The sequence below is a fragment of the Halictus rubicundus genome, chromosome 1 (assembly GCF_050948215.1).
Source record: "Halictus rubicundus isolate RS-2024b chromosome 1, iyHalRubi1_principal, whole genome shotgun sequence".
Taxonomy (NCBI): domain Eukaryota; kingdom Metazoa; phylum Arthropoda; class Insecta; order Hymenoptera; family Halictidae; genus Halictus; species Halictus rubicundus.
In genome coordinates this window covers 12,258,934-12,273,968 of record NC_135149.1, presented here as the reverse complement: position 1 = coordinate 12,273,968, position 15,035 = coordinate 12,258,934, and the positions used below count along the sequence as shown (strand labels likewise).

Below are 15,035 nucleotides of genomic sequence, written 5' to 3'. Positions count from 1 at the left end.
GCATATAGAGTTGCAGAGTGGCTGGGTTTTGATAGGGAGCGCGGGGAAAATCGAACGGTAGGAGGCGTTTCTCGGAGCTTTCGGACCTTGCAGACCCATCGACCTTTGATCTATTTCCGGCGTGTCGCTGCGATAGACCGGCTTGGCAGGACGTATTTCCGGCGGCGTTAGTCAGCCAGTTTAAATCCGCCGCGTTAACCACTAGTTTTTCGGGCCGAGCTTATCCACCTGAAGCTCCCTGTGCAAACGTTCTCGCGCCACGGCTCGGACGCAAGTTGTATTTCTGACTGGTTCTCACCGGGAGATCGAGGTTAATTGGCTACCATTAGGACCGAGAATTAGCGCGAATTAGTCCCCGGACGATGAGATACGTCGCTCGAGTCCACGGCACGTCGGTTTCGGGCTATCGGTTAATTAATCGCGCGAACCTAAGCCCGCGAAAAAAAGTTCGCGAGCGAAAAAGCTCGGCTCGACAGACACATTAATCTTCGTAGCACGTCATTTTCCAACGTATCCGAGGATATCCATTATTATCGTCGGACACGGGCTAACGTGGAAATCACCGCGAGCCCACCGACGCCACGTTCCTTTTCGGTGATCTCCCCGATTCATCATCGTCAGAAGCCTCCTCCTAACGCTGACCTACCCGGGTAACCCGATCTAATACGACGACGTAGCAATTGTACCAAATTGGACGGTCGCGTTGTAATCTACTCTAATCTAAGTTAATCGAGTGCCTCGTTCAGCCCGCGGACTCCCAGAAGCGATTATTAATGGACCGAGCTTCTTGAAATTCTTCTAACAGTGGGACGACATGCTAGTAGGTAGTTGGGAATGAATACATAATAAGTATCGACGATGAAGAATCGCAGGTGATCCGTGGAGAATGTAAAGTAGGACAGACCGGGGATCAGGAGCTGAGATAAGGTCAACGACTGATAAATATGATCTGCAAAATCTTGGACGGAGAACCTGTTGCTATTTATTAATTATAATTACTGAGTGCCTAGCAGTGGACGCTAGACGTCTGTTGATTCTGTCAGATATAGGATCCAGGACAGTTGAATAAATAACAGGAAATGTTTGATCGATATGGAGGCATGTACTTCAATAATGTGATTGAACTGATGACAATCGATCATGCGGTAGACTTGAATATCAGGTGCTAATTGATAAATGTCATGTGGTGGACTTGAGTAGCAGGTACTAATTGATAAATATCATGTGGTGGACTTAAGTAGCAGGTGATAAATAAGTAGTACTATGTGGCGGACTTGAGTAGCAGGTGCTAAATAAGTAGTACCATATGGCGGACTTGAGTAGCAGATGCTAAATTAGCAGTACCATGAAGTGGACTTGAGTAGCAGGTGCTAAATAAGTAGCACCATATGACGGACTTGAGTAGCAGGTGCTAAATTAGTAGTACCATATGGCGGACTTGAGTAGCAGGTGCTAAATAAGTAGTACCATATGGCGGACTTGAGTAGCAGGTGCTAAATTAGTAGTACCATATGACGGACTTGAGTAGCAGGTGCTAAATTAGTAGTACCATATGGCGGACTTGAGTAGCAGGTGCTAAATAAGTAGTACCATATGGCGGACTTGAGTAGCAGATGCTACATTAGCAGTACCATGAAGTGGATTTGAGTAGCAGGTGCTAAATAAGTAGTACCATGTGGTGTGCTAAATAAGTAGTACCACAAGATAAAATTGAGTGACAAGTACTAATTCACTGGCAGGACCTAAAAACTTGAATAGCGGGTACTAATTGCACGCCACCAGCTGACGTACTTGATCGTCAGGCATGAACAAATAAATATAAAGTGAATTATCTTGGTCTCAGGTATCAATCAATAAGCTACCAATTGGACTACTTCCGTGGCAGTTGTTGATTGGCAAGTACCAACTGGCAATTGTTACATCAAGGGCAAGGTACCGACAGCTGACAATCGAGGTACCGAGTTTCTCTCGCCAACTACCACTTCCTATCACTTCCTACCCCCGAAATACTGAAAATCACTCACCGTCATCGCTGATTTCGAGATTCGTGTAGCTGTCCCAGTGCAAAATGGGGTCGTGATGAGCCGAAGTGTGCGGCACAGCTGGCGTAGGCGCTGGTATAGGTCCGTCCTGACGTTTAGCATCAGTGGCGAAGTAGAGGGTGACCACGCTGTCCGGAGGACATCTAGGATCGTCGCAGGCAACGTCCAGCTCGGATCGCGGGAAGGACACCACGTTCTCGGTAATTACGCACGTATGGAACTGCGGGACCAAACAACAAGCATTCAGACCGATCGCGATATACCGTGTAACGATCGCGTTTTACGTAATCGCGATGCCCCCGAGCGGTCTCGCGTGTAACGAGACTCGGAAAGCAGATAACATCTTGGTAATTACATGGCTCTCGGATTCTGGGCCGATTGACGTTTTTAAACAGCGACTTCTGGTACGCGGCTCATAAACAATCTGTGACAGCGTTAGAAAAAATAGAAATAGATATCTAAAACGAGCCACCGATCCGAACCCGTTCATTCAGGATCTCGGTGAACGTACATCAAAGGAATTTCCTGGCGAGTATGTGTGTTAGACCGCGATAAAAATGAGAAAGCCTGGAGGGATCGAAATTCATGTTCCACGGGCTACGGTTTACTCGCTCGGCGGTAGAACTTACATCGAACTTCCTCTTAATTGGAGAATCTACTGTACAGTTTAATTGCTCGCGGAATTATCGTCTTACCTGAAGGGAAAACATGACTTCCCGGCTCTGCTTCGAGTAGACCCTGTGGTAACATTTCACGAGGATGTCACCGCGAAGACGAAGGCCACCGAGGTTCACCGTGAACTCTCTTGCGTTTGTTACCGAGTACAGGTCTGAAGTGTAGACTGGAGTGAGTCCTTCGTAGACCTTGAGGAACGCTCTGCAACCCGTCGGCTCGAACAGAGGCACCCCGAGGACCGTCAGGTGCGTCAGGTAGAGAGGTGACTGGCTGATTCTTAAGGAGCCCGAGAGCAGCCCGCTGAAGTACTTGATGTACCTGCAAGCAAAAGGACGGTTTAACATTTCCCCCTTTGCTGCCCCCCCCCTCTCATTGGATAATAGCGATGACAGGGAATGCCACCGGAAGAGCGGCAGCCTCTCTGTCTGCTCTCGTGTCCTAGAATTCCATTGCTAAACGTGACACAGAGAAGCAATTAAAGCCGACACGTTTCTCAGGAAACATTTATGTTAGCCGGGTCAAGGTGAGCCGAGCTTTTCACTGTGACACACACGCTTTCGCGATCGACACGCCAATGGACATTCTGCGCCGCACGCAACTCCCATAACTGCAAAAGTGCGAGCCAATTTGTGGTTACTGGCTCGTGGTTTGCCAATTTCGGCATTGCGAAGATTTATGAGGCGATAAAGTTTCTGTTCCGATTTGTTTTACTGTCTTTATTCTTAACACTTTATTTAACCGGCTTTTCAATAATTCGGCTGTGCCAAATGGAAGCTCAAATATCTTTTATTTTTCAATAAAATAATCCCAAACGCTTCAGGTTTGGAAATTATACATGCAAGAACATTTGCAATAGCAAATACATGCAATAGCATTTCACTTTTCAACAGTTTGTAATGAACCTCGCGCTACTAATGGAATGACAATATAAGACAACATATATGTCATATGTGACAATATATATATATATATATATATATATATATATATATATATATATATATATATATATATAGGGTGAGGCACTTAAAACCGGCCACCTGATTAAGTTGGTTGCTATTGGTGATAGGAAAAAACGCATCAGGCCAAAATTATTTGGTATTGAGGGGCTGATTATGTGATGTTACTAGTTTTTTTATAGTTGGAGGCATCAAGGAGATATGAAGGTCATCTCTATGTTTTTAAATGGAACCACATATTTTTGAACTCCTACAATTGTAGCCCTTCTCGAGACAATTTCAACGATATAGTCATTCAAAGTCATTCAAGGTGACAAACGTTAACAAGGAGCAAGAATATAAATTCACTGTGAATGCTACGTAATGGGATATTTTCTATATTATTAAAGCAATCGAACCGAGTCAATTCAAAATGTAAACAAAGTACTTCAATCCAAAATCATCTGCCACAACAGATGCAGGTGGCCGGTTTTAAGTGCCTCATCCTGTATATGACAACTTCAGTTATGGCAGTGAATAACAATTTCGAAAAGGGGACATTCAGTTAAACGGACAATCCAGAATTAATTCGTAGCTGGCCAAGAACAGTCTTTTTCTACTGCCAGTTTAATCCTTATTCGGTCCCGAGCGTGGCGTGTGAAAATATTAGGAAAGCGATGGGGAACGTATAATGAATGCCTCGACGCGTGTCTGACCATGGACAGAATTTTCTACTTCGCTGAGAACCGTATTCGGCGTAATCCTCGTCGCGAGGATGTTGCCGAAACACTGTGGGACTTTTAATGAACAGCTTGGTGTTTCTTTGTGTCTGACCACGAATGGAATTTTCTACTTTGTATGGAACTTTGTCCCGGGTGAGAGAAACTAAAGTCTCTTGCATGGAAACGAACAGAACCTACAAATATTATTTGTGTGTGTAACAATTCTAAATTACAGTACGTTCAGTCACTTTATAAGGAGAATTTATAGCTTCGTGAAAAGTGAAATTTTTTTAGAAGCCTAACTTTTTTAAGAACTATTCAGAATCTCATTATCAGCCCTACATAGTAGTTAAAGAGTTACCAGGAAAGTCTTTCAAAGGGTAAATTTTTCGTCTGACCACGATAGGACAATTCTCCTAACTGCCGCCGGCGTATACAATGAAGAGGTCGTAAGTAGATTATTCGTTTGCGATCAGGCAAAGGTTGGTTGGCCGATGTAGCGTTCGGTGTCGATTAATTCGACGGCTTGTAATACACCGTCGAAACACGGAAGCGAGTGGACTCGCAACGTGGAGAGCGAGTTCCCCGGGTACCTGTCGATTATGCGGCATCGTGATCTCGCACGGCCGTAATTTCGCGGGCTCGCTCACGAATCCTCGCGTGTCGCTCGTAACGAACCAGATAGGATCTGCCGAGACGCTGACCGATCCCCTAATGAAAAAAACCTGTTCCCGGTGGCACCTAAGGTGTGCGGGTTGGTTATGCGAGTCTTTCGACCAGGCCGCGGTCTTCGCAACAGCCGATAATGAATTCATACGTTCGAGCACTCTCGGCCACGCTAACGACATGCTAATGCTCGCTGCTCGTCGAATTAATGGCGGCTAGCTCTAGGAAGAGGCAGGACGACGCCTAGGGGGAATCTTCCCTGTATAAGGGCAGGCCTATGGGACACCATTACGATCCACGGATCCCCGTGCCCGTCAAACAACGAAAATTAAACGCGAACGGTGCTACGGATCGACAACGTGTAATAGTCGCCGCGAGATCGTTCGCCTCGCATGGATCGCCAAGGTGGACGGGATCTACCTACGGGACGCGGGTTTATGGGGTTATTTCTCTACAATTTTTAGGCGACCGGCCGCCAACACACCGGGGATTATCGGAGCCGATACGCATCGGGATTACGGCGCGGCGAGTGTCGGAACGCGTCGAGGTGTATTGGTTTAGGGAAAATGCTCGGGGGATTTTCCTGCGGGGATTTTTTAATCTTAATGGGACTTGGGACAGAGGCTTTTCAACCAGCGACGAGTAAATTGTGGAGCATTTAATTGCGTTAATGTTGCCGGCAGAGAAATGAGAATTTTAACTAACATGCCAATCATAATATCCACGATTTTTCCTTCATCGATAGTTTTTCAACTATGCACGCCAGTATTGTGAAGTGTATGAACAGAGAAAAAATTCAGAAAAGAGTTTTTCTAATTTGTACAGTCTCAAGGTCACAGCCCCACCATGCCACTGATGAATTAGGGTGGGGCGGGCGACCTTGACCAGCCAATTGCTCTCGACTGGAGGACCCTGTTTGAATAATTTGATGCAATTTAAGGGAACGCTGCTCCGCTGAATAATTAATGCAACTCGAACACGTGACGCTAAACTTGACGCCCGACTCAATGGACAGCCAAGGCTAGAATTGCACGAGCTCGGTTTATACGATCCATTCTACGCGTGAGAATAGTTATACAATCTCACGATACAAGTAATGATAGCGTGCAACGTTTCCGCAACAGTACTCAGCTATTTCGAACACTTCAGCTAATTAATGAATTCTGAGCTGCATAGTCCGACTCGGTAACTCCGCGAACTACAACAATTCTTCGTAACTATTCCAACTATTCGCGTACATTCACTGTAGTTTAAGCGAAGCAATCTGAACCATGCCATTGAACAATTCTTCCGATTAAGATAGATCTCGGAACTTTCGCAATTAGTTGCTTCACGGGTGCGTGCTCTATTCGAAAAGTAAACAGAGATCTAATCGGGCCTGCGAGCGACTTAAACTGTCATTCCTGTGCCCCGAGTATGCGCCGGAAGCGCATACATCAATCTCGACGTTATTGCATCCATCAAGTAAGACCCGAGCATCGTAAATGCCAATTCCGACGGGCCGTCAGCGATCGGCTTGCATACTAATTATGACATAACAGTTCACGTGACGCGGGAAACGGTAAGAGCAGCCGAATGGTCCGGTTTACGGTGGAACGATGGGCGACGGGCTCGTTACGTTAAAATAGGGGCTGCAGACTGCTAATAACTGTCTCTAAACGATCCAACGAGACGAGTCGGCGTGCGTCCTTCGCCAACTAAAGAAGCATCTACGATCATCACCTCTGTCGCACTCGAGGTGCTACTACGCGCATTTGTTTACCTTTACTGACTCGACTCGTCGGACGAAGAGTATACTCGTAGCGATAGAGCCACGCCCGCGGATGCTGGCTCACGACTAATAGGCGATAAAATGCATTTTATCGTGATACGACGACAGTATAACGTCATGCTTCTCAAGCGATTACCTTCGGTGCGACGGAACCTGCAGGGATCCGATCTTGTCGTCCAAGAATCTCCTCATAGCGAACCTGTCCAGCGCCTGATCACGTCCGCCGCAGATGCTGCTGTAGTTCATGTACGCGGACACTGCCACACCTAATCGTTCTTTGCTCCCCCTGCATCGGAGTGTTCGTTTTTATTTTTTTAATAAGTAAATCCAGACGATCCGGGGATCCGGAGATTTTTGCGAATGGCACAAACCTGGCGTGCAAGACCACCACGCGATTAGGCGCGCCGTTCAGCCAGGAGTCCAGCTCCTTGCACAGGGCGCACAACCTTTCCAAACTGGGTGCTAGCCCCTGGGGCCAGCCTGCTTCCCTCGTGTTCGGCTCCCCTGGTCGGCCAGGCGATGATAGGTTGAATATCTGGAACATGAAACGGTTAGGTTCGAAGCATCGTTTGTCATATTTTCTTGAAGGTTCTTGTCGACACCTTTCTTCCCTATTTTCTCGAACCCTGTGTTCAATTTTAGCCCTCCGCACTCGGAACTGTTTCAACTCCAAAATCAAGTATTTTTAACCAATTTACTCATAGAACAAGTGTCGAGTAATTTCTTAAATATGAGCAAATTCAATAATGTGAAAAATATTTTGAATACAGCCATTTTTAGTGGCATCTCAGAGTCGAAGCTCTCGCAGAGAACAAAGTACAATGATTTCTTTATATATGTCGCCAAGGCTTGAATGATAAACGTCGCGGAATTATCCCCACTACCTCGGGGTATACCTTGTGTGGGGTTGCAAAGCTCGAGAGGCCTCTGGCGCCGAGGAGTGTAAACGTAACACGGCTCGGGTATGTTTCCTGGACGATACACGCCACTGGCAAGACCCGTGTTGTTGACATATATCGGGAATTCAGTGTACTTGTGCCAACTACCAATTTTTTCGTATATTCGTAGACTGGTGGTGGCAATTAATAGTCCCCGAACACGCAGAGCGCTTGATTACACGTTTGCGTTGTAATTGGCGTCGCTGTTACAAAACTTCCTCGCCGCTCTGTATTCAGAATAGCTGGGGATGAACTTCCAAGAAAAGTTTCTTTCGTTACGCTCGCAGTTGCCTCGTAGTCTCCTCGTTTCCCAGCTAGTTCTACAAATCCGCGATGTGTCTGGGAAACAAGCCGTAGAATCCTAGCGAATCAAACGGCCAGTGTAACAGCGTTGTGTAATCGAGTTAAATAAAGTTCACCTTACGTAGGTATTACCGAAGGTATCAATTTAGCGTCGATCGTTTATTTCAGAAAAAGCTGCGCGATTAAGCGGCTATTAATTAATCGGCGTACGCAGGTGCTCACCATATAATTATCCGCGTGCTTCCCTCGGAGCAGCGTGGTGGCATGTTCGAGCACTCCCTGGGCATCCTCTCTGTACCAAAGAGCGATGATCCTCTCCGTGACATAACAGAGCTCCATCACTTCCGTCACGCGACCTCCGACCTTACCCACGCCTGTCGTCGCCGCGTCCGCACCGACGCCCGGCGTCCTCGCAGGTGCCGTCGACGCCGTGGACGTCTGTACCTGTCAATCAGACAATTAACACCATGATTATATACTAATTAACACGATCGTTCCGTCTTAAAGAATTTTTAACCTTCCGACAGCGCGCCAGTTTTTCACTATTATGCAATTTATAGGGACTTGGGACTTCATTTATCAATTTTTTAAAACGTATTTCGTATGGCAGTGCTTGTAGACCCAGTAGATCGCGGATATGGCAAATGAAATTTGTGTATATCGTTTGCACGACAAAGAAGTTGAATAAAAATTTGCTTCTCCTGTTAATAATTTCGATTATATGAAAGTAACGTGCCTGTGCTAGGACATCTTTCTAATACCTTCATTGTTTTATGTTTGACCTCCATTTTTCTCATAAATGCACGAAATCCACAATCTACTCATCAGTCTATTTCCAACTCATATGCATTTAATTTAATTGTCAGACATTGAGTTTGATGCTTAAAAACGACACTGAAAAGTTTTATGTCTATCAAACCAAATATTCGAATAAATTTCTCGCTGAATTTTCCCTCCCTTTATTCCTGCGCTGGATCAAAAACCAAACTGGAACAACGAAACTCTGCACAACATCTACTCGCAAAACCAAATAATTCATCGAAATTCCAAAGAACTGCGACAACACATATAATTCATTCCCGTATCACCGTTTTTAAACTCATAACGAGGACACAGTCTAGCGTACAACCCTCCACCCCCGGATCCACTTTCACCAGAATAACCGATTCCGTGCACTCCGAGCCGCACCGTCGTCGCCTCATTAAAGAAACAATAAATTATTCATCGACGATCCGACGAGCGCAAGAAGCCAAAGCCGGCCGAGTCAAGAATAGCAGAAAGTCTCTCGAGTGAGAGTGAACCTTGGAGTACTTCGGCGCGTAGAGGATCCTGACGACGATCTTGTCCGGCATGCCGGTGTTTGTAGAGGAGGGTCCTTATCAGAGCGAATCGACATGAAATCCTGGGTCGCTTGGATTATCCTGGCGAAGAGGACTACTCGGTTACGGACGAGGACGACTCGCCACGACGGGATAACAGACTGCCTGGTATTGTGTTTCACTCGGTCCGAGAGTGCCCAGTGGTCGCCAGTCTTGTCCGATAGATGCAAACTGCGCTTCCTCTTCGTCCACCTGACGTGCCTCGCTCCCACCATCGGCGACTTGCAACGATGCGTGCCGCCGATTTCTACGTCCGTGATGCAACGAATTCGCCCAGACGGCGGCGTGACTTTCAGACCGAGTCACGCTCGTCGTTAGACGCGAGCCGCATTACCGGACAGCGACGTTGAAATCGCTATGGAGTACGCGATAACGCCGTGCGTGAGTAATTCGTCTTCAAGGGCGAACGCGGAAGCGAACGCCAATTTGAATGGCTTGATTGTCGGCGAACTGCGTCGCGAGTTGTTGGCTAATACAGTCGGCTTCTTTGGACGATCAGTACGATCGGCGATCGGTGGAAGATTGCCTTGTGTTCGCGGGGAAATTGAATTTTGTTGTTTATGAACTGGTTCGAGTGTTGGGGAAGCTTGAAGAGATGCGAAGAACATTGGGGAGCCTTGAGGAACAGCGAGAAGGCTCGAGGAACCTTGAAGAACCGTGAAAATTCAAAGAACCTTCGCGTCGCGTCGCGCGCGCCGATCGACAGCAGTAGATTATTCCAGCTGTTGCCAGACAGGTCGGACCAATACGTTCCCGTTTTCCAGTGGCATTTCCAGCGGCGCAGCTCGTAATAATTTAACGGGACGAGTCGGGTACGAGGCGCGGGTCCCGTAACGCCATCAGAGATCCAGAGATCCAGCTGCACACCGCGGGTGATACTCATCCCGTTGGCAAAAATGCGCCTCGTCAGACGATATTACGACTTATTCGCACGCGGGACGTCTGACAAATGCTCGCGAGTATCCCCGCTTCCTCTCCCTCTCTCTCTCTCTCTCTCTCTCTCTCTCTCTTTCTCGAACGAGAACAAGAGAGTTCCGCAGACTAGTCGGAGGGAACAGGGACCCCCGTGGACCCCTCAGGATCCTAAGCAAGCGTGAGAAATGCGAAGGACACGGCGTCGGCGTGGCGGGCAGTCCTTGGCTTCCTCGGAACGACAGCTGCGGTAGGACCGTGGGCCAGCGTAATAGCAATTTCACACGTGAGCCTAACGCTGCGAGGGATTTACGACCGTAGAGGACCGCGACGTACGAGCAAACCGAAGCAGCGGCTGCAACCCGCGAGAATCCAGCCCGCCGCGTTATGATCCTATAAACGTATTTTTAGAGCCGCCCTCTCGGCTCCCCCATCCTCCCCCTCTTCTCCGGACCGCTTCTTTTTCGCCTAACGCCCGGACCCCGTTGCCGTGCCAGCAATTCTTTTCTTTTTTTTTCTTTGTACACCCGGAGAGATCGTTAAATTTTCAATTTGCGACGGCGACACGCGTGGGCGGATTGCGCCCCGCGATTCGAGGGGTGAGAAAATCGGGGCCGGAGAGTTTGGACGTGTAGGCTGCTTTGGCTTGGAAATTGGAGCCTTGGGGAGGCTGTAGAGGTGGGAGGAATTTTAAGCAGATGGGGGTCGGGGGCTTGGCATGTGATTTTTGCGCGGCGGTGAGTTTCTGATGTTGGGAGTGAGCATGCTGGTAGGTGGTAGATCACGTGATGTCGGTAGTTGTGGGAGACTTGGCGAAGACTGAGGAGGCCTGAAGAACCGTGAAGAACATTGAGAGACCATGAGGAATCATAAGGAACCTTGGGGAATCCTGAAGAAGCGTACAGAACGACGAAGAATCTTCAGAAACCGGAAGTAACCTCATGGAACAATGCGGAACATTGGAGGAGGTCATAAATGGAATTTTTGTGTGTGCATCGGTAAATGGAATAGACCTCTGTGGGATTTCAGAGTATGAGCGCGATGCAAAGACGATAATTATCGACCACGCCACTAAAAGGGCGCGGAGAGCGTCGAACCGGCAATGTCAATTATCGTTAATACGCGTAATTGCCGCGGCTAATTTCTAATTGGAAGTATAGCGCCAAGTGAGAGTGGGCTTTATCGTTATCGACTTCTTTCCGTCGGACGAGTACTCTAGATGCCGAACGAGGCAGTCTAGATCCGATCGATAGCTACACATTCCACCGACAGTAGGTTCTTAATAGAAAAACAGTATTAAGTCCCGATATCGTGTCAGTAAAATCAATATCGAGGCTCAAGTAACTTTCAATATATCCAATAGTGTCATTCTTTATTTGATTACTATAGAACCTTGCTAGGATGACGTAAACCCCGAAGAGCCTCGATATTCTTGCTGTCCTAGAAAAATCCTGGTACTTCCAACGATACTAAAATCGTATTATGTCACGGCAATTTTTAGTTTACGAATAAAACGGCAAACTCTGAGACCCGAATGTTCTAAATATTTTCCTTTCCGTTTTAAACATTTTGCAACATTCGTGCAATATAAAAGTTTCATTTTATCGTACCAATTTTCAGTTTATGGACATCTTACTGTACGAATAAAATGGTAACTTTCAAAACAATGGCACCTTTCGAAAATATTGCGACAACAATTGGCAGTGTTTTCTCAGGTATCAAATTTGCAAAAATACAAAAGTCCTGTTACGTCGTATCAATTCTTATTCCGCTGACACTTTACCTAGAAAATAAAATGGCAACTTTCTAAGACAAATTATGCCCAATTCCCAAGAGACATCGACTTTTACGTGAAATATTGCGACGGAGACTGACAGTATTTTCAAGTATGGTACCAGAGCTTCATCCGGGGATCTGTTTTCCCGAGAATGGCCACAGCCTGAACCCACCTGAGGGGTCTCGGCGAATACATTATACGGTCATCGTCAATATATTCGGATTATCTCGGGGGAACATCAGTCGATGCAGGCGCTGCTCGCACGATGCACCAGCTTACTGCCATTTTACCAACTAATTCTCACCGGTCGCGGCATTAATGCTCCCCATGGCTTGTACACCTCGGTGTACAAGTTCGAAAAAGGTCCGCTAATAAAGCACACAGGCTACCTCGAAAGCTATCCAACGTGTCCGCTTTAATTCCCCGCTGGTGTTAGTCTTAATCCTCCCACGTGTTGCGTCCTCGGATCGTTATCTCGATTAATCGTACTTAATAATGCTAACCGTAACCTGTACTTATTATCCAGAGAAAAGTATTGCGCCCCCCGGAGGTCCTGTGCAAACTAATGAGATTCCGAAACTTTTTAAATGGTACTTCCTACAGTTGACAACCTCCCTAACTAAATCCATTATTTCATTTCTCGCGACTTTAACTGCAATTTCGAACTTGCGGTCTGCTAATTGGTGGAGTACTTGGGGACCGTTAAATATCTCAGTGGGGTCATCAAGGATTGGCTTAATTTTCGCACGAGTTAGAGCACGCGAAAAATTCTGAAAAAATTCACAGTACTTTCGAGTATTTAGTTCAGGACCACAGAACTAAACTCTGCAGGTAAGAAGGTTTTGTTGAGGCCATTCAGTAGGATGTCTTTTACGAAATCCATGCGGTAGCAGCACTGAAAAGTCTTAGTCTGCGTTCCGAAGATCTGAAAACTATGCAGGGATGCTCAAGTACCGCCGAAGGTGGTAACAAACGAGGTAGCAAGGCATGAAAGTAAAATCGCGTGGCATTATAAACTGCGGAATTATTCCTCGGAACATCGGAAATACGCGAACGATCGTTATGCAAAAAGGGGGCTCGGGCACACCGTGGCCGATAAGAGGCCGCGATTTGTACCCTTTTACGAGGCGGCCGCTCTAAATATTTAATATTAAAACAACCGCAAGGCAAGTGCGAGGCGTCGGTGCCCCGATTGCATCAGGCGTGTCTTCGTTTATTCCGCGGGAAAACACGGCCGAGTCCTATTTACATTCGGAACGGCCCTGGTTTGTCGAGGAACGAACGGCCTCCGTCGTCTCTCGGCCGCTTGTTCCCGCCATCGTCACGATCCGCCGTTTTGCAAACGATCCTGTATGTAAAATCGCCCGACTCGGCTCGCCCCGGGGCTCGAAATTGCCATACGAGAGCGCGACCATTTGCATCCGGCCACGTGCGTACCGGCTACCTCGTGAAATTTTCAACGAGACCAGCTCTACGAACCGCGAACACCTGACCTCGATTCGTTTCTTCCGACCGCTTTTTCGTCTTCTGTTCACGTACCTGTGCGTCGCAAAACCTGTGTCGAGATAACAGGCCAGCTGTAATTGAATGATCTTTGCGAAACAACGTTGGAAGCCGCGTTGGAAATAGCTTTTTTTACGACACGGACTCGTTGTGCTCGAATAACTGGATTCGCGAATTAAAATCTCGGCTTGGGGGAAGCGTTTCACGCAATTATTTTGCGAATTCGTCTTTGCTAACTCGTTCCAGTTGGTAACGCTTTAAATGATTTCCGAACGGTTTAGGACTCCTTCATTTATTGTTGCGGTGCACGATTGTGAAACGCAATTTTAGAATGTAGTTCGTCACGACTCTACTGGCAGGCGCATCGTAAAGTGCAATATTATCTTTAGTTTCATTTTATGGGTGTTTTTATGCCTCCCGTATTTTAATTTATCTTCACTGTATTTTTATTTTAACAGTCTTCAATATTTTTTTCGTTCTAAAACACGATCTTGGATTTATTGTACTCCATTGTACGCCTACTTTGTATTTATTTTATAATTATGTGTATTTGCATGTCGTAAATTCTTTCCTTGTGGAAAAGTTATCATTGGACTAGATAATTATTGGAATTGTTTATAGCACTATGTATCGGTTAATCTTGAGCCGAGCGTTACGAACAGTGACCAAATTCAGACACAGCGATAGCTAAGATAGAGTTAGTTTGCTGGAATTTCTACCTGTTGTTGCTGCTTGTTCCTGGCAATGGTGTTGACACTCTTCGGCTGTGCTTCGTAGCCCCCATTGTGCTGCAACAAAGAGAGGCATATACGTAATTACACCGCCTAGAAACCACCACCTTTAGACACCGTAATTGCACTCCGTTTTTAGAAAAATGTACGAAACTTGTCTCCAAGAAAGTGGGTTACGTCAAATAAAAAACAGACGAAGCAACGATTCAATTATTCTGAAATTACTCTCATTAGTTCTAAACGTCTGCTGAATTTTCCCTAACGAGAATTTACAAACAATCAAAAACAAGAAACCTATGCAAGCCTCGTTTATTTCATCATGATTTCGCGATTGTACTACACGTTGCAATTACTAGCGGGCTCTGATGTTCTTTTCATGTAATAGTCGAGCATAAACATTTCCACAATCTTTCGATTGGAGCAGGAACATGATGCGAAAAGGTACAAATGAATATGACAAATCGACCAGGACATTGAGAGTTACTGTATCGGTCGACAAATAAAATTCCTGTTCTATCGACCCGATCAGTCATTTTGTGTCCCGCGCGTTTAATAGCGATCAATCGATCACTGCAGCTTAAATCTCGGCTGGAAGTTGTCGTTCTCAAGAGTTGGACGTGACGAGGCGCAATTTGTCGCGTTCGGCAGAGAACCGGGCGTGGAAACAACAAAACGATC

The 15,035-nt window shown here is 46.5% G+C and overlaps 1 protein-coding gene across 16 annotated transcripts in view; it reads right to left on the bottom strand.

Annotated features, from left to right (window-relative positions):
- By (focal adhesion protein tensin) overlaps positions 1 to 15,035 on the bottom strand; it is a 247,087-nt gene that overhangs the window by 47,014 nt on the left and 185,038 nt on the right. For 15 of the 16 annotated variants that reach the window (XM_076788232.1, XM_076788258.1, XM_076788240.1 and 12 more), the window contains 6 exons: positions 14,346 to 14,414; positions 8,278 to 8,499; positions 7,186 to 7,349; positions 6,951 to 7,100; positions 2,738 to 3,035; positions 2,025 to 2,262 (listed from right to left, as the gene is read on the bottom strand). In XM_076788232.1, the coding sequence (XP_076644347.1) occupies positions 2,025 to 2,262; positions 2,738 to 3,035; positions 6,951 to 7,100; positions 7,186 to 7,349; positions 8,278 to 8,499; positions 14,346 to 14,414 (1,141 nt within the window). Of the gene's footprint in view, positions 1 to 2,024; positions 2,263 to 2,737; positions 3,036 to 6,950; positions 7,101 to 7,185; positions 7,350 to 8,277; positions 8,500 to 9,356; positions 9,605 to 14,345; positions 14,415 to 15,035 lie in introns of those variants that run through there. The other variant, XM_076788337.1, reaches the window with a different exon arrangement.